The 17,659-nt window shown below is 45.1% G+C and overlaps 1 protein-coding gene across 1 annotated transcript; it reads right to left on the reverse strand.

Annotated features, from left to right (window-relative positions):
• Nucleotides 1–11,856: 11,856 nt before the first annotated feature.
• LOC115112759 (protein phosphatase 1 regulatory subunit 3E-like) lies at nt 11,857–17,484 on the reverse strand. The gene has a single exon (XM_065013124.1). The coding sequence runs from the start codon at nt 17,386–17,388 to the stop codon at nt 16,465–16,467; it is 924 nt and encodes a 307-aa protein (XP_064869196.1). The 5' UTR covers nt 17,389–17,484; the 3' UTR covers nt 11,857–16,464.
• Nucleotides 17,485–17,659: the final 175 nt, after the last annotated feature.

Below are 17,659 nucleotides of genomic sequence, written 5' to 3' on the forward strand. Positions count from 1 at the left end.
CATCATATAAATACTGAGCTATATTGTATGCTTATAAAAAAGGGGAAAACGACATTATTTTATACTAATACTATTCCTCAGAGAAATATTTTTTTTTACCAATCGACGCCAAACCCAGCACTGGTGTGCGTGCAAAGCACCACATCCAATCCAAGTGCCAATGCCGTTTAGCAAACTCCAGGCGTTTACATTTGTTCAATGACATGAAAATTAGAGCTCTTTGGCCACGCACACCAGTGGTGGGTGAGAATGCATGAGCAGAAAATAACCCTGTACCTACTGTAAAATATGGTGGTGGATCTTTGATGCTATGGGGCTATTTGGTTCCACTGTTGCTGGGGCCCTTGTTAAGATCAACGGCATCATGAACTTTACCCAGTACGAGGACATTTTTGCCAAAAACCTAGTTGCCTCTGCCAGGAGGCTGAAACTTAGCCCCAAGTGGATCTTCCAGCAAGACAATAACCCCAAGCCCACATCAAAATCCATAAAGAGTCAGTTAATTGGCTACAAAATCCACATTTTGCAATGGCCATCTTCGTCTCCAGACTTGAAATCCATTGAAAACCTGTGGTTTGAATTGCAGAGGACAGTCCAGCAGACAAAGGATATCAAGGATCGGGAAGGATTCTGTATGGAGGAATGGTCTAAGATCCCTCCCAATGTGTTCTCCGACTAATAAAACATTTTAGAAATAGGCTCAGTGCCATTATCCTTGCAAGGTGAGATATTGAAAGATACTGAAAACAGGGGTGTCAATCATTTTGATCTCTACCTTTTTTGAGAAAAACATTTGTATTAGTAATTGTATTAATATAAATTCATATAATTTCCTTTTTTTGTTGTTGCACACAATAGACATTAGCATTTAGTATTAGTATTAGTATTAGTATAGTATTTGAATAATTTATACTGTTTTTTTGCTCATCTTTATCAAGTGTGTCAATCATTTCAGACCCCACTGTACATGCATCTGTGCTCTGCATGTTTTAGCAGTAAAGGCCTGCGAGTAACAATCATTTCAGACCCCACTGTACATGCATCTGTGCTCTGCATGTTTTAGCAGTAAAGGCCTGCGAGTAACAATCATTTCAGACCCCACTCTACATGCATCTGTGCTCTGCATGTTTTAGCAGTAAAGGCCTGCGAGTAACAATCATTTCAGACCCCACTGTACATGCATCTGTGCTCTACATGTTTTAGCAGTAAAGGCCTGCGAGTAACAATCATTTCAGACCCCACTGTACATGCATCTGTGCTCTGCATGTTTTAGCAGTAAAGGCCTGCGAGTAACAATCATTTCAGACCCCACTCTACATGCATCTGTGCTCTGCATGTTTTAGCAGTAAAGGCCTGCGAGTAACAATCATTTCAGACCCCACTCTACATGCATCTGTGCTCTGCATGTTTTAGCAGTAAAGGCCTGCGAGTAACAATCATTTCAGACCCCACTCTACATGCATCTGTGCTCTGCATGTTTTAGCAGTAAAGGCCTGCGAGTAACAATCATTTCAGACCCCACTCTACATGCATGTGCTCTGCATGTTTTAGCAGTAAAGGCCTGCGAGTAACATTTGCATAACCATCTTTCAAGACAAACACTGAGAAAACCTTCGTAATTATGAGTTGCATGAAATGTATGAGCTTGACGATCATATCTTTTCACATATCTGTCTATTCAACTGCCTAGCATCTAAATATAGCACTGAGGCTGTGGTGGTGCGATAACGTCACACTGCAGGGAGGCACAATCATCAGATGGGCACATTAAGACAGTGGTTATGTCACGCAGCACATTACTTTACGTCTGATTACCGCCCCATGATGAGAGAGTGATAAATGAGGGCACACGCATGCAAGCATGGACATACACACACGGTCACACACACAAGTCACACACACATGCGTCACACAACCACACACACACATATGTGTCACACACCCATACACCCACCCACCCACACACGCACGCACCCACACACACACACACACACACACACACACACACACACACACAGACACACAGACACACACACACACACAGACTGATATAGTACTACATTTGAGCATTCCTCATATAAAAAAACGCAGAGCGTTCTATCTTGGTTTAGGGCGATGTGTAATGTTTTATAAATTAAGCTATATCATTTCCAGAGCCTTTTAAAATGTATGACAAATAAACGTAAATTCATGTCACACACCAGAACCAGGTTTGGAAATAAGGTATACAAAGTGACCTGCTGGGCCTGTTGTGCAGCTATAATCAGATTCACAAATGCTCTCCATCCAACCTCACTGAGCTCGAGCTGTTTTGCAAGGAGGAATGGGAAAAAATGTCAGTCTCTCGATGTGCAAAACTGATAGAGACATACCCCAAGCGACTTACAGCTGTAATCGCAGCAAAAGGTGGCGCTACAAAGTATTAACTTAAGGGGGCTGAATAATTTTGCACGCCCAATTTTTCAGTTTTTGATTTGTTAAAAAAGTTTGAAATATCCAATAAATGTCGTTCCACTTCATGATTGTGTCCCACTTGTTGTTGATTCTTCACAAAAAAATACAGTTTTATATCTTTATGTTTGAAGCCTGTGGCAAAAGGTCGCAAAGTTCAAGGGGGCCGAATACTTTCGCAAGGCACTGTATTATCAAATATATATTTAAAAAACTACCTGAGGAATGATTATAAAAAACGTTTGACATGTTTCTGTGGACATTATGAAGACTATTTGGAATTTCCGTCTGCGTTGTCGTGACCTCTCTTTCCTGTGGATTTCTGAACATAACGCGACAAACAAACGTCGGTATTTTGGGTATAAAAATAATCTTTATGGAACAAAAGGAACATTTGCTGTGTAACTGGGAGTCTCGTGAGTGAAAACATCCGAAGATCATCAAAGGTAAACGGTTAATTTGATTGCTTTTCTGATTTTCGTTACCAAGCTTCCTGATGCTAAGTGTACATAATGCTATGCTAGGATATCGATAAACTTACACAAACGCTTGGATTGCTTTCGCTGTAAAGCATAATTTCAAAATCTGAGACAACAGGGTGATTAACAAAAGGCTAAGCTATGTTTCAAAATATTGCACTTGTGATTTCATGAATATGAATATTTTCTAGTGATATTATTTGACTGTTGCGCTATGCTATTCAGCGGTTGCAGACGAAAATTCTCCTGCTACAGGGATTGGTAGCGTCAAGAAGTTTTAATATACTCCCTGCTGCTGACTCAATGTGTTTTTTTTGTGATTTCTATTCGGATTCCCATTAGATGTTGAATAAGCAGCAGCTATTCTTCCTGAGGTCCACACAAAACATAGACCATGTCCCATCTGCTCCTGCTCCTCCCCTCCGGCATACGACGTCACCAGGGTACTAACCATTGGTCCTGGGATTCATCATTACGCACACCTGGCACTCATCATTACACACACCTGTTAATCATTATGATTCACACCTGGACTCCATTATCTTCATCATGCTTCCCCTTTATATGTCACTCTCCCATGTTCACCCACCAGTTGGTATTGTTGTTGTGTATCAGTGTTCTGCCTTATGTTAGTGTCATGTTCTTGGTTATTAAAACGTATCACCTGCTTCCGACTCACCGCCCCATCATTACAGAATACCAACTCAAAATATGGAAGCAGCACGACAACTGGACATCTCCCAGATAAACCATGAACAAGGTTACTTTCTTCATCAACACCATGATCAGCTGGCTCAACTGGAGAAGGCCACGGAAGATGTTCTCCGTAGTCTACAATGTCTCAACAGCGGAGGATATTCTAGAACCAGTCTACCCAACAAGTCAGCACACCAGCCCATCCAGCAACCCGCTCAGGTCAGCGATGCCCGAGAAATATGACGGGACACCATCCAAATGCCGTGGCTTCCTCCGTCAATGCTCCCTCTATTTCGCACATCAGATGGGAGCCCCCACCACCTAGAGGTCTAAGGTTGCCATGGTTATTTCTCTGCTGACTGGGCAGGCATTGGAATGGGCTACGGCCATCTGGGAGGGTTGTGAGGAGGAGCTTGAGTCTTATGAGGGGTTCATGGCTCTGTTTTAAATGTATTTTTGATTAAATAAATTTTCGATCATGAGCTTCTGCTTCAGCTCCAGCAGGGGAACAGCTGATGAGTATGCGCTTACCTTCTGGACAGTAGCAGCTTCCAGTGGATGGAATGAGCTGGCGCTCAGCCCGTTATTTAGAAGAGGTCTGCGCGAGAAGGTCCAGATGGAGATGACAACCTCACCCTGGACACACTCATTGCGATGGACATCTGTCTGGATATCCTCCTCCTGGAGTGTCTGTATCTTCATCGCTTCTCTCCCTTGTTTAGCGAGTGTTTGGGATCAGAGCCTGAACCCATGGAGGTAGGGGTCACACGCCTTACCGCAGCTGGGGCTCTGTCTGTACTGTGGCCAGGGAGGGCACAAGCACCAGCGGTGTCCGTTACTTCAGAATCTGGGCTCCACTAGAGCAGAAGGACGGTCACGGGATGTTACATCCCCTGGACCAGGAGTGAGTATTCCATCTACTGCTCTTCCTGTTAGACTCTTTGTAGTACCCATCACTCTGGCTGACTGGCCCTCATGCCCTGTGTCTACAGCTTTAGTGGATTCTGGCTCTACCTACCTGCTCTCCTCTTCTTTTCCGGTTCAAGGTCTTGACTGTCGGCGTCTAGGATCCGGAATCATCACACACATCCTCCTCACCTTGGAAAACATCCCCTTCATCACCAGGTCACAAGATCATTCTTGGCCTACCTTGGCTTCAGCGCCATAACCCTACCATCTCATGGTCGAGGATGAGAATCACCAACAGGTCACCTGAATGCCGGAGGACCTGCTTCCCTGTCCCCTGTGGTACCACGTCAGTTGAGAGTCCTGTGGTTGCCCTCCTGCCCAACATCCGGGAGAAATATCAGGATCTAAAGGAGGTATTCTCCAAGACCCGCGCTACCTGTCTCCCTCCTCATCGCCCCTGGGACTGTGCCATTGACTTGTTGTTCTGGTGCTACATCTCTGTGCAGACTCATCTACTCTCTGTCAGTGGCTGAGACCCAGGCCATGGAGGACTACATTCAAGAGGCGCTCCAACAGGGTTTAATCCGCAGGTCCACGTCCCCTGCGTCAGCTGGTTTCTTCTTCGAAGTCAAGAAAGAGGGAGGATTACGCTCTTGAATCGATTACCGTGGACTCAATGACATCACCACGAAGTGTCGGTACCCTCTCCCGCTGGTGCTGTCAGCCATCGAGCAGTTCCGCTGGGCCCGGTTCTTCACCAAACTGGACCTGCGGAGTGCCTACAATCTAATTCGCAACCAAGAGGGGATGAGTGGAAGACAACGTTCAGCATGATGTCTGGTCACTACGAGTACTTGGTTATGCCTTTTGGCTTAACGGTTTAAGGGTTCCCCAACTTTTACCACCGCTTCATCAGGAGCTTCAGCGCTGTCGCCGCCCCTCTCACCTCCCTCCTCAAGGGTGGGCCTTGTAGGTTGGTTTGGTCTCCAGCAGCTGACGAGGCCTTTCGTCTCCTCAAGGGACGTTTCACCTCCGCCCCCTTGCTAAAACACCCAGATTCCATGCTACCTTTTAAGGTTGAGGTAGAGGCATCAGAGGTGGGTGTGGAGCAGGTTTGTCACAAAGACAGGGGGACCCATTAAAATTGTATCCTTTTGCTTTCTTCTCCACGAAACTGTCAACGCAGAGGAATTACGACTTTGGTGATCGGGAGCTCTTGGCGGTGAAGTTGGCATTAGAGGACTGGAGACACTGGCTGGAGGGCGCCAAGGAACCATTCGTCATCCTCACCGACCATCGGAACCTTGACTACATACGGACAGCGATGAGACTGAATCCGAGCAAAGCCAGATGGGCCCTCTTCTTCATCAGGTTCGACTTCACGCTGACCTACTGCCCAGGTTCTATGAACAATAAGGCTGATGCACTGTCCAGCATCTACAATTCGGGAGAGGGTTCTGTCCAGAGGGCACCCATGCTCCTGAGTCGTGGGTCCAGTGTTTTGAGATGTAGATGTGGACATTCGCCAGGAATTGTCCTCCCACGCGCATCTATTTTCCCACAGGGTTAAGGGATCGGCTGTTGACCTGGGCACACACAGCTACGTTCCCACAGGGATAAGGGATCGGCTGCTGACCTGGGCACACACATCTACGTTCCCACAGGGATAAGGGATCTGCTGCTGACCTGGGCACACACATCTACGTTCCCACAGGGATAAGGGATCGGCTGCTGACCTGGGCACACACATCTACGTTCCCACAGGGATAAGGGATTGGCTGCTGACCTGGGCACACAGCTGTCATCGCTGGACATCCAGGTATTTCTCGCACCATCCATTCCCTCACTGAGAAATACTGGTGGCCCACCTTGGTGTAGGATGTTACGCGGTATGTCAACTCCTGTTCCGTGTGTGCTCAAACCAAGTCTTCCCGGAATGCTCCAGCAGGGAAGCTCCTGCCGCTTCCCGTGCCTCAGCGACCTTGGTGCCATCTATCCATTGACTTTGTTACCTTCTCCCTTCTGAATGTTTCACCACCATTCTGGTGGTAGTGGATAGATGTGCCACTGGCGTCCCCCAGGGCTCTGTTCTAGGCCCTCTCCTATTCTCGCTATACACCAAGTCACTTGGCTCTGTCATAACCTCACATGGTCTCTCCTATCATTGCTATGCAGACGACACACAATTAATCTTCTCCTTTTCCCCTTCTGATGACCAGGTGGCGAATCGCATCTCTGCATGTCTGGCAGACATATCAGTGTGGATGACGGATCACCACCTCAAGCTGAACCTCGGCAAGACGGAGCTGCTCTTCCTCCCGGGGAAGGACTGCCCATTCCATGATCTCGCCATCACGGTTGACAACTCCATTGTGTCCTCCTCCCAGAGCGCTAAGAACCTTGGCGTGATCCTGGACAACACCCTGTCGTTCTCAACTAACATCAAGGCGGTGGCCCGTTCTTGTAGGTTCATGCTCTACAACATCCGCAGAGTACGACCCTGCCTCACACAGGAAGCAGCGCAGGTCCTAATCCAGGCACTTGTCATCTCCCGTCTGGATTACTGCAACTCGCTGTTGGCTGGGCTCCCTGCCTGTGCCATTAAACCCCTACAACTCATCCAGAACGCCGCAGCCCGTCTGGTGTTCAACCTTCCCAAGTTCTCTCACGTCACCCCGCTCCTCCGCTCTCTCCACTGGCTTCCAGTTGAAGCTCGCATCCGCTACAAGACCATGGTGCTTGCCTACGGAGCTGTGAGGGGAACGGCACCTCAGTACCTCCAGGCTCTGATCAGGCCCTACACCCAAACAAGGGCACTGCGTTCATCCACCTCTGGCCTGCTCGCCTCCCTACCACTGAGGAAGTACAGTTCCTGCGCAGCCCAGTCAAAACTGTTCGCTGCTCTGGCCCCCCAATGGTGGAACAAACTCCCTCACGACGCCAGGACAGCGGAGTCAATCACCACCTTCCGGAGACACCTGAAACCCCACCTCTTTCAGGAATACCTAGGATAGGATAAAGTAATCCTTCTCACCCCCCCCCCCTTTAAAATATTTAGATGCACTATTGTAAAGTGGCTGTTCCACTGGATGTCTTAAGGTGAACGCACCAATTTGTAAGTCGCTCTGGATAAGAGCGTCTGCTAAATGACTTAAATGTAAATGTAATGTAAATGTAATGTGCCAAATCATGTTGATTCATCCCTCTTCCTGGTATTCCCACTGCTCTCCAGATCGCTGAGGCACTCTTCCAGCAGATCTTCCGGCATTATGGCCTTCCGGAGGACATCGTCTCGGACCGTGGCCCCCAATTCACATCCCGAGTAAGGAAGGCCTTCTTGGAGAAGCTCGGGGTCATGATTAGCCTCATCCGGGTATCGGCCTCAATCTAACGGGCAGGTGGAGAGGATGAATCAGGAGCTAGGGAGGTCCCTGAGGAGTCACTGTCAGGACCGGCAGGATGAGTGGGCACATTTCCTTCCTTGGGCAGAGTACGCTCAGAACTCTCTATGTCACTCCTCCACTGGGTTGACCCCCCTTCCAGTGTGTTTTGGGTTGGCAGCCAGCCCTGGCCCCATGGACCCCAGGCCAGACAGCGGCTCCTGCGGTAGATGGCCGTCCATCGTCAGAAGGAACAGGCAGACACTCACCACGGTGAGACCCCTGTGTTCCATCCTGGGTATCGCGACCGACTCTCTACCATGAACCTCCCACTCCACCTGTCTGGAGAAACTGAGTCCCCAGTTTGTGAGGTGTTCAAGGTTCTCCGGGGGGGTCAATGAGGTGACATGCAGGATACAATTACCCAGTCACTACCGTGTCTCACCCATGGTTTCATGTCTTCCTTCTCAGGCCGGTGGTTCCTGGTACCCTAGCTGAAGCCGTACCCCACGACACACCTCCACCCCCATGGACATCGAGGCGTACGCTGTCAGAACCCTACTGGACTCCTGATGTCGTGGGGGGTCAGCTCCAGTATCTGGTGGACTGGGAGGGGGTATGGCCCAGAGGAGCTGTATTGGGTTCCAGTGGAGGACATTCTGGACCCCAACATCTGTGATTTCCACCTTCACCCACAGACCCGCTCCTCAGGGTCATCCCCCTTGTCGGTGTCATCCTGTGGCTGGAGCCGCACATTGGGGGGGTGGGGGGGCTGTCACGTCTGCTCCTCCCCTCCAGTGTATGACATCGCCACAGTACTAACCACCGGTCCTGGGATTCATCATTACGCACACCTGGCACTCATTACACGCACTTGTTCATCATTGATTCACACCCGGACTCCATTACCTTCATCCCCTCCGCTTGTTCTTGTGTATCAGCGTTCTGCCTTATGTTAGTGTCGTGTTCTAGGTTTTATTAAAACATTTCACCTGCTTCCGACTCATGACCCCATCATTACAGGCCATGACAAAATACCGAACACTAATGGACAAGAACAGCAACACACATTTAAACTAAGAACACTACGACTAACTAATGTAACTAATTTAAAAAAAGGATAAATACATTATTAATCTTAAACATTCAAGTGCTTTGCCATGTAGACACTTTTAGGCTGTTGCAGCTGAAGAATAATGTTTGTCTCTTCAGTCCTCGTTGTTCCTTGATGTGTTTTATTGTATTTAAAAAAAAATAGATTGTACTTCTAGCCTGAGGTAGAAGAGAATAACATAGTCATTGCTCTATACGGTATTGTCTCCCAGCCTCTGTTTTGGACATGGACTATGCAGAGACGCCTGATTGCTTTTCTTGTGGGTATATATGGGTTTTTGAGCTGATTTAACAGGCTGAACAGATCATTTCATTACTTTCAGCACATCAATACTTCTTACAAAGAGCAGCACTGATGCAGTCCCTGTCACCCACCCTGAGCCAGCTCCCCTCTGGAATACACCTCGACATGTTTAACATCAGAAGCTTCCATTAAAGAACTGTCTATCCATGATATGGCAGATATAGCTTTTTCAATAACATGATGGTCAATATCAAAGGCTGCACTGAAATCTAATTGTACAGCTCCCACAATCTTGTTATTATCAATTTCTTTCAGCCAATCATTAGTCATTTGTGTCAGTGCAGAACATGTTGAGTGTTCTTCCCTATAAGTGTGCTGAAAGTCAGTTAAATTGTTCAGAGAAACAGCATTGTATCTGGTCAACCAAAAAAATCCATAAGTTTGCTAAGAACTGGCAGCAAGCTGATTGGTCGGCTGTTAGAACCAGCAAAGGAAGCTTTACCATTTTTGGGTAGCAGAATGACTTTTGCTTCCCTCCACGTCTGTGGAAAAACACTCTCCAGACTCAGATTATAGAAGTGGCAACATACAGTAGTCTGCTACCATCGCTTTAATCTAGGTTGTCAATGTAGCCCCAACTGATTGGCTGCTTTGTTTGTCTGGTTCTCTGACTACTTGTGTTCTGATGCTGTCCACCAGACACTGCTGACTGATACACACTGAGTCAGAGCAGGCTAGGTTGGAGTATAATAACATTATCAATCATATAGTGATAGTGATGAATGTTTGGCTTGGTGGACGATTGCCATAAAACAACATTCTAAACTCAGTTTATTCACATCAACTCAAAGGGGTGAGCTGGAGGTTACCTGTGACAAAATAAACTCATGTGTATTTTAAGCTATTTCAAAAAAGGACTGTGTACCCAAACTGACCTCTACACCCATTCCACACACTCTTGGATGCCATCTAGAATCAGAACTGAGCTTTTCTAACTGCCCCTTTACATTTAGGAGAGAGGAGACTGCACGCACGCACGCACACACACACACACGCGCACGCGCACGCACACACACACACAGGTATAGTTCTTGTCTGGCAAGAAGCAAGACAGCTTGACTGTTTCCTCAGTGTATACCCCTTCTACCACCATTCTCCCTCTCTTCTCTCGCGTCCTCCCTCTACCCTCATCATTAGTTTGTGATTAGCAAAAATGACAGGGGCTGAGGCCTCAGTTCAATGTGTCCTCATTCCTATCTAACTGGGTCAGAGTCAAGGGAATCAAGGATGGATATGGTACCTTATTTTATGGCATAATTACTACTGTATTAACTACAGTAAAGATTGGACTTAGTCTTTCAGTATTAAGATCCTGTCCTATAGTCTTTCACTATTAAGATTCCATCCTATAGTCTTTCACTACTAAGATTCCATCCTATAGAGTATTTTACTATTAAGATTCCGCCCTATAGAGTCTTTCATCATTAAGATTCCATCCTATAGAGTCTTTCATCATTAAGATTCTGTCCTATAGAATGGTGCTCCAGAGCAATCCTTTTTCTGAGAGGAAACTAGTCGATGGAGAGCTAAATGCAATCTATTGAACAGATCAATGACTAGCTAATGAAATGTCATGGTAATATCATATGGCTGTAACTGGAACTCTGTGTGCCCTTGCATATAAAATAGATACCCTATACCATGAAGACATTATAAGAATATGCCCATCCATCAAAATTGAAAAAGTCAAGGACACCAAGAGTACTTGTTCTCTGTTATACAGCCTACATGTTAGAGACAAAATTGTGCCTGAAGCCAACCCTCCTGATCACAAGAGATCCCTCAACCTGTCCTCCTGCCCCCCAAAAACACCCATCGAATCCCACTCCCACCGAGAACACTGAGGGGCATGCCAACAGAGCTGATCAATTCACAAGGACATGTGTCTCGTCATGACTGCGGCGAGGGGCTGGGTGGCTGACCACCGCAGCGCAGCAAGACATGTTATGGCCTACAGGACTAAGGCCCAGTGTGGATTAGACGGTCGTCTGATAAATGAGCCAGTGGGCTCAGAGCAGCCAGACAGCAGTGGAGCATTCAGAGGAGAAAATGAGATCTCTAATAATACAATCAAAATCACACCCTGCAGGGAAATGAATCTGTAGAGCTTTGTATTTAACCTGTGTCATCTCAGAGGATACAGTGACATTGATTCTAGTTGAGTTAATAAAGCTATTGTAATGAAACGTTAAGGTAAATGGTTATTATACACTGGTTGGTTAGAGCACTGAATGCTGATTGCCTGACAGCCATGGTATATCAGACTGTATACCACCGGTATGACAACACATGTATTTTTACAGCTCTAATTACGTCAGTAACTAGTTTATAATAGCAAGAAGGCACCTTGGGGGTTTGTGGTATATGGTCAGTATACGATGGCTAAGGGCTGTGTCCAGGCACTCCGCGATGCGTCGTGCTTAAGAACAGCCCCTAGCCGTGGTATATTGGCCATATACCACACCCCCCCGTGTCTTATCCCTTAACTATACCATATAGTTATCATATAGAAAACTACAACACGTTTTCATTTCCCATCACAAAGGCCTTTATTGCCGTTGTTTTAATAAAATATAGGCTACATTACAAACTCACCATAAAAATAACAGGGGTACTTCTGCCGTGCATGCAAACAGCCAGAATACAGTGATAAACATTAGCGCCAAACAACACGCCAGACACCAAGACACATCAACACAGACAGATGATGGATTGCAGTACTAAGGTTTGCATAGGTTCAAAGGAAGAATACTGATAACCTTATAGGTCAAACCAAGGGAAATTCACTTCCTCCACTCCACATATGAGTAAGGTGAACTTGATTTGAACTATTTCAGATGTATAATATTTCACAGTGAGAGAGAAAGTTGTGTATGAAACATGGAGAACATCTTGGTTAGTAGCATTTCACAGGAATACGTGTAAAGTCGGAAGAGGCATACCAAACCAAATCATGCCTCTTTTCCTAGCTTTTCTACTTTCCTACTCAAAGTGCACTATGAACTTTGAGTAGCTCAATATTACAATCATTAGTCACTCCTTTCAGATGTTTCAGATACTCCAAAGTGTATGTTGTCTTCAGTGGCATGAATGCAACTCTGTAGCCTAAAGACCCCCTCAGCTTAGTCCCAGTACATACTGTCCAGTATGATTTGACTGCTCGACCTATTATCACATGTTGATCGACCTACCATAACATCACTTCACAGCTTAGACCTCTTATGTGTTCATTTCAGTATGAACTTTAAACATAAGGCAACGGAACCATCTTTAGTCACACCTTATACAATAACCCTATCATTCCTGGGACCACACCCGCATTTTGGCATAAGGTTCAATGGCATATCGGAGTTTTAAAGGACATTTCCTGAAATTCTATTTTGTTCAGATCGTTTTTAGATTGGATTGCTATTGTACATGTATATTTGGAGTTACTTTGTAGTTCTGAGTTGGGTATCCATCCACCGCTTGCAATCCTGTTTTTGAAATGCTATTACACTCCATAATATGATAGCAGAAAGACATTCAATATGCGACACATAAAAACAGATAAACATCAGCTAGTGATCAATAAAATGTGGTTACATTGTGTTGACAAACCGCATACTGTCTGTTTCTGGAAGCCTTTCATCCTTCCCCTATAAAACATCTTTACCTCCATGACATATTCACAAAGTTAAATGTTTGATTAAATGATTGAAACAATTCATGAGTGAAATCATACTGTACTACATGTACACTTATTGAGATAATATTTACAGTTAACAGAAATCATAAGCAAAAGGTACATGAGGAAAAATAACCATTATATTTCATCAGACTTAAGAAGATAAAACCATCTCTGACAAGGTGTGACATCTTGTTAACCACAGTAGTCTTTGTGGAGATACAGCTGCCGTGTGTGGAACTCACTGACTGCACAGACTAGCATGTTTCTGAACACAGTGAGGCCAACCAGTTGTCAACCAATGGTCATGTCTCAACTCAAGAGAGGGCTGCACAATTAATTGAATTCACATCAAAATCACATATTGACATGTGCAATATCCATATTGCAAAAGAACCATATCGTATTTTTAAACGCATCTCAGCCTTGAGTAACTTCAGGTTTTAGAGTTAACGTTTTTTCCTCCTCTTGCGGCTGCTTCGCACACACACTAAGCCTCGCCCCCTGTCACTCAAACAGCGCCGTTCCTCCCCCTCGCTGTTAGATGATTGACTATACATTTGCATGTTGTTCCGTTTGGTCAGTGCAGTCAACAAATTGTTCCAAAACAAGAACGATGCTGCTTTCCACTTGCTTCTTAATATAATTCAATATATTTCTACAATTCCAACAGTTCACCCAAATATTTTGATCTTCATCACACTTCAAATCGCAATAGCCATATTTGTTAAAAATAAAAATCGCTGTTAGATGTTTTTGCCAATATCGTGCAGCCCTAGAGGTCGGTTAATGTCATGGTGGACGTGAGACTATAAATGTGGTTATTTTGGTCCAATCAGGCTCTACGGATTTCCCATGGAGATATTAGAAAGAGCCAACCGCTGGACTCTGGAAACCAAACCACTCTGCTAAATTGTATGAGTCATTTGGACAGTGGTCACATTAGTAGTCTATTTTCCATTTTCAATCTCAAGGGTTGAATAGTCTGGCCAAGCTCCTGCCAAGTCCTGGTTCATGTAAACACAGGCTTTTCTTACTGACCACCATAGCCAGACAGTAACTAACTACATTAAATAACTACATCTGTTAGTCTCAGAGATGCATTCCATTTTCTAAACAGATACATCTCCAAGTTGCTGATCTCTCAGAGGCGTCCTAATAAAAACGAAATATTGATTCATTCCAAGCATTCATGGCATAGAAAACTCTCAAAAATTATAACCCAAATAAATACAAACTCGAATGTAAACATGCTGTACATCCAGTACACAAATAGACAAACCATTTGTGTAATGTGGGCGGTTGAGTTACATAACCTAAGTTTAGTTTGCCATCCATCCATAATGAGGTCTCTCACCTCATGTCAGGGGTGTCAAAGACAACCAGGTGAGAGGAGTTCCTTATTAGTTATTGACCTTAATTCATCAATCAAGTACAAGGGTGGAGTGAAAACCAGCCGACACTCTGCCCTCAGTGGAAGGAGTTTGACACATGCATTATGTGATGCCAATGTGCCAACAAAATGAGTTCAGCATGAAGCACCAGTGCAATAGCATCAACTGTACGATATGTGCTCCTACCAAACACGGCTCTTTTCTATATCATCAGCCAAGTCTAACATTACCACTTTGAAATCAGTAAAAGTAGTTCAGATGCTGTCATCACCATAGTTCTACTGTAAAATACAACATTGCACAGTGGAAGTTATTTACAAAATACTGACAATGAAATGCTACTGTTTTACTGGACTGGGTGTGTTTTAAAAAATGGCATGAGTTTGACTATTTTGGTTCTACTGTATTTCATAAAAAAATAATGTTTTGTTTTGTTCAACCTGAATAAAAGGAGAAAAACCTGGATTTTTTGGAAGATCGTCAGGTCCGCACTCTAGAAACGATCTGAGGTAAATGTATCATTTTCCACAACAACAGTTGCATTTCAGGTCCAACAAGGAACAGAAACAAAAGTCCAACAGTATCTGTCTCTGTAATTTATCATTGTGTAATAACAGTTATAAAATGGAGTAATATCCATGTGGATACTGTATGAGTGAGGCAGTGGTGACTGACTCTGCAGTGGACCTTAGGGTTAGAGCTATCCTCAACTATTGTTTACAAGACACCTGGTGAATTATTGTGACTGGTTGAGATCAAGAGTGTCACAACGGGAATGTTGTAAAATATCACCTGTAATGCCATTACATTTAGGCAGATCTGTGATTAGTGGTGCTGGAAATCAATTAGACACATGCAGACTGCACTGCAGAGAAAAATATAGTATAAGATAATGAACAAAATGTTCTGTACAATAGTTTTTTGGGTCAAATATACATGTCCTCTAGTTTAAAATAATGCATATAGCATATGCATTATTTGGCATTTGAGAGTGGTAAAGATCCACATGTTATTATGTTAAATGTTTGGGGGTTATACCAAAGCATCCTAATAGGCTACTCTCCTGCTATTGGTTACCATCCTCTGGAGAAAAATGATGGTGCATTTATAACCAGCGAACAAGGCTCCTGGGATGATTTCCTTTTTCTAACATCATCTCGTTGAGCAGTGTTATAGAGAGGGTTAATAATTTCCACAACATTGAAATATTCATGTTCAAATAGTTATAAAACTGAATACACCCAATATTGATCAGGATAAAAGCACAGCAGCGTTATAAGGCATATCCAAGAAGATGAAAAGATGAGGAATTGGTAAGACAAATTACAATTTGATATTTCCTTTGTTGGTCCAGTACGAATATTGTTGTGACTGGGCCTCGGCCTGCCCCATCCGCTGGAGTTTTCAGATGAGAGAGAATCGGATTGAAATCCGGCATGACGGGTACACAGGGGGATGCACGTGAGCACAGTCCCATGCTATCGGAAATAAACAAAGATAAGACGTGCGGGAAGCTGTCTTAGAATTTTTCATAACCATTTTCTTCCGATTTTTTTATAAGCAGTCGTTGACAGTTAAGACATCGCACAAGATGTTTAATAAAATAGTCAAAGGTGGGGATTGAATCGAGCATCGCTGCGTTTTAGAGGGATAGTGATGCTTAAATGGGGTATATTCCTGGCACGTTTTCAATGGCACGTGTCATTACATAAGAGTATAGTTGTGCCACACCAAAGGGCACAGGACTACAAAGCTCCCAACACCAAGGCTAATTATCATACAGCAGATTTACCTCCCGCGCCGGACACGGGCTTGTTTTTCAATCCAGTCAAATCTGTCAAACATAATGACATGAAACAAAACCATTGTGACCGTGGTGGGGGGGGGGGGGGACAATGTAAAAAATTACTTGAGTTTACAGCTGGACACGGCGGTTGGATCTTTAACACAATGTGTAGAGGCTAAAGTCGATGGTAGCCCTATTCTTCATTATGGTGAAGCAGTGCCCGTTGAGAGATTGCGTGCTTTACACACACAGTGCGCCGGTGAGAACGCCAAGGGCGCATGCAGGTTAGATGAAGTGAATCCAGCCATCCTCCCACTCACGGGGTGGAGAAATCTTAAACCTGTGGCGTCGCACTTTGTAGTTGACCCCGTTATTATTGTCCCAATACTCATCTCCGCCAACGCAGTATCTAATGGCAAACTGGAATGTGCCTCCGCTCTCCAGAAACGTTGTTGGGGTGATTATCTTAAAATAGAATTTGTCTGTCACGCCGTTGCTTGATTCTGGGACATATGATGCCAGACTGTCCATGAAGGTTATCCAGTTGTTGATTGAGAACCTCAAATAGACACTTTTCTCGAAAGCCATGTTCAAAACCCGCACGACGCCCGACAGACTGAACTCGTCGGCTTCAGCACACTCCAACAACACTTTCACTTCTTTCACTTTCTCAGTAAAGCCTGGTAACGTCCCGGGGTTCTTGAATTGCAGCTCCATAAAAATTGACTGGGTGGTCGGTGCCCTGGGGAACTTGTCAAAGGGGTTCAGGTGGAGGGGACCCCTGTCGAATGTGGCCATTATGCGCTCCGGCACATCGGGCATGTCTGTGTCATTGAAGTGCTTCACAGAGGTGAGCTCCAGACCCAGAGAGTCGGCGAAACGGACCTTTTTCTGGCTGCAGGGACTCCGGCTGCGGGAGATCTCAAGCTTCGCTCTCTCTATGGGGGTCGGCAGAGACTTGCACCTCCGGCGCAGGTTCGGACTCTGCGGGGGTTTGAGGAAGGATTCCCGGCCTCTTGGTCTCTCATCCACCACATGGTGCATCTCGATGGGCTCGCTGGTTCCGTTCAGCTCCATCCCCTCCACGTCTTCTAGTCTCGGGTCTGCTGCCAAGCTCCCGAACAACCCAGCTATGCAGCTGTAGTTCCTCGTGAGGCAGTTCTTGGGAGGCAGCATGACCACGACAGAGCGCACAGCCTCGGTTTCCATAAAGCGGGAGAGTTGCTGGTCTTTACTCGAAGTCGTCGTGATCAGAGGCACTGAGAAAGGAACACACCGTCAGGTGTAAGAGATAAACACACGGATAGGCGCCGTAGTACCACGTCAGACTGTGACACTGCGCATTTCTGAACCAATAAACCAAGCTTCTACAAGTGCAGCTAGAACAACGCACCACAAAAACCAGACATGCCTTCCTAACGTCACTTTAGATTTCATTCACAGGCATACAAATTCGTTCATTATGAAAGAATATGAAATA

This window comes from Oncorhynchus nerka, linkage group LG28, assembly GCF_034236695.1.
Source record: "Oncorhynchus nerka isolate Pitt River linkage group LG28, Oner_Uvic_2.0, whole genome shotgun sequence".
NCBI classification, from domain to species: domain Eukaryota; kingdom Metazoa; phylum Chordata; class Actinopteri; order Salmoniformes; family Salmonidae; genus Oncorhynchus; species Oncorhynchus nerka.

Coding starts and splice junctions, on each gene's coding strand:
- LOC115112759 (XM_065013124.1), bottom strand. CDS start 17,388: ATGGAAACCGAGGCTGTGCGCTCTGTCGTGGTCATGCTGCCTCCCAAG.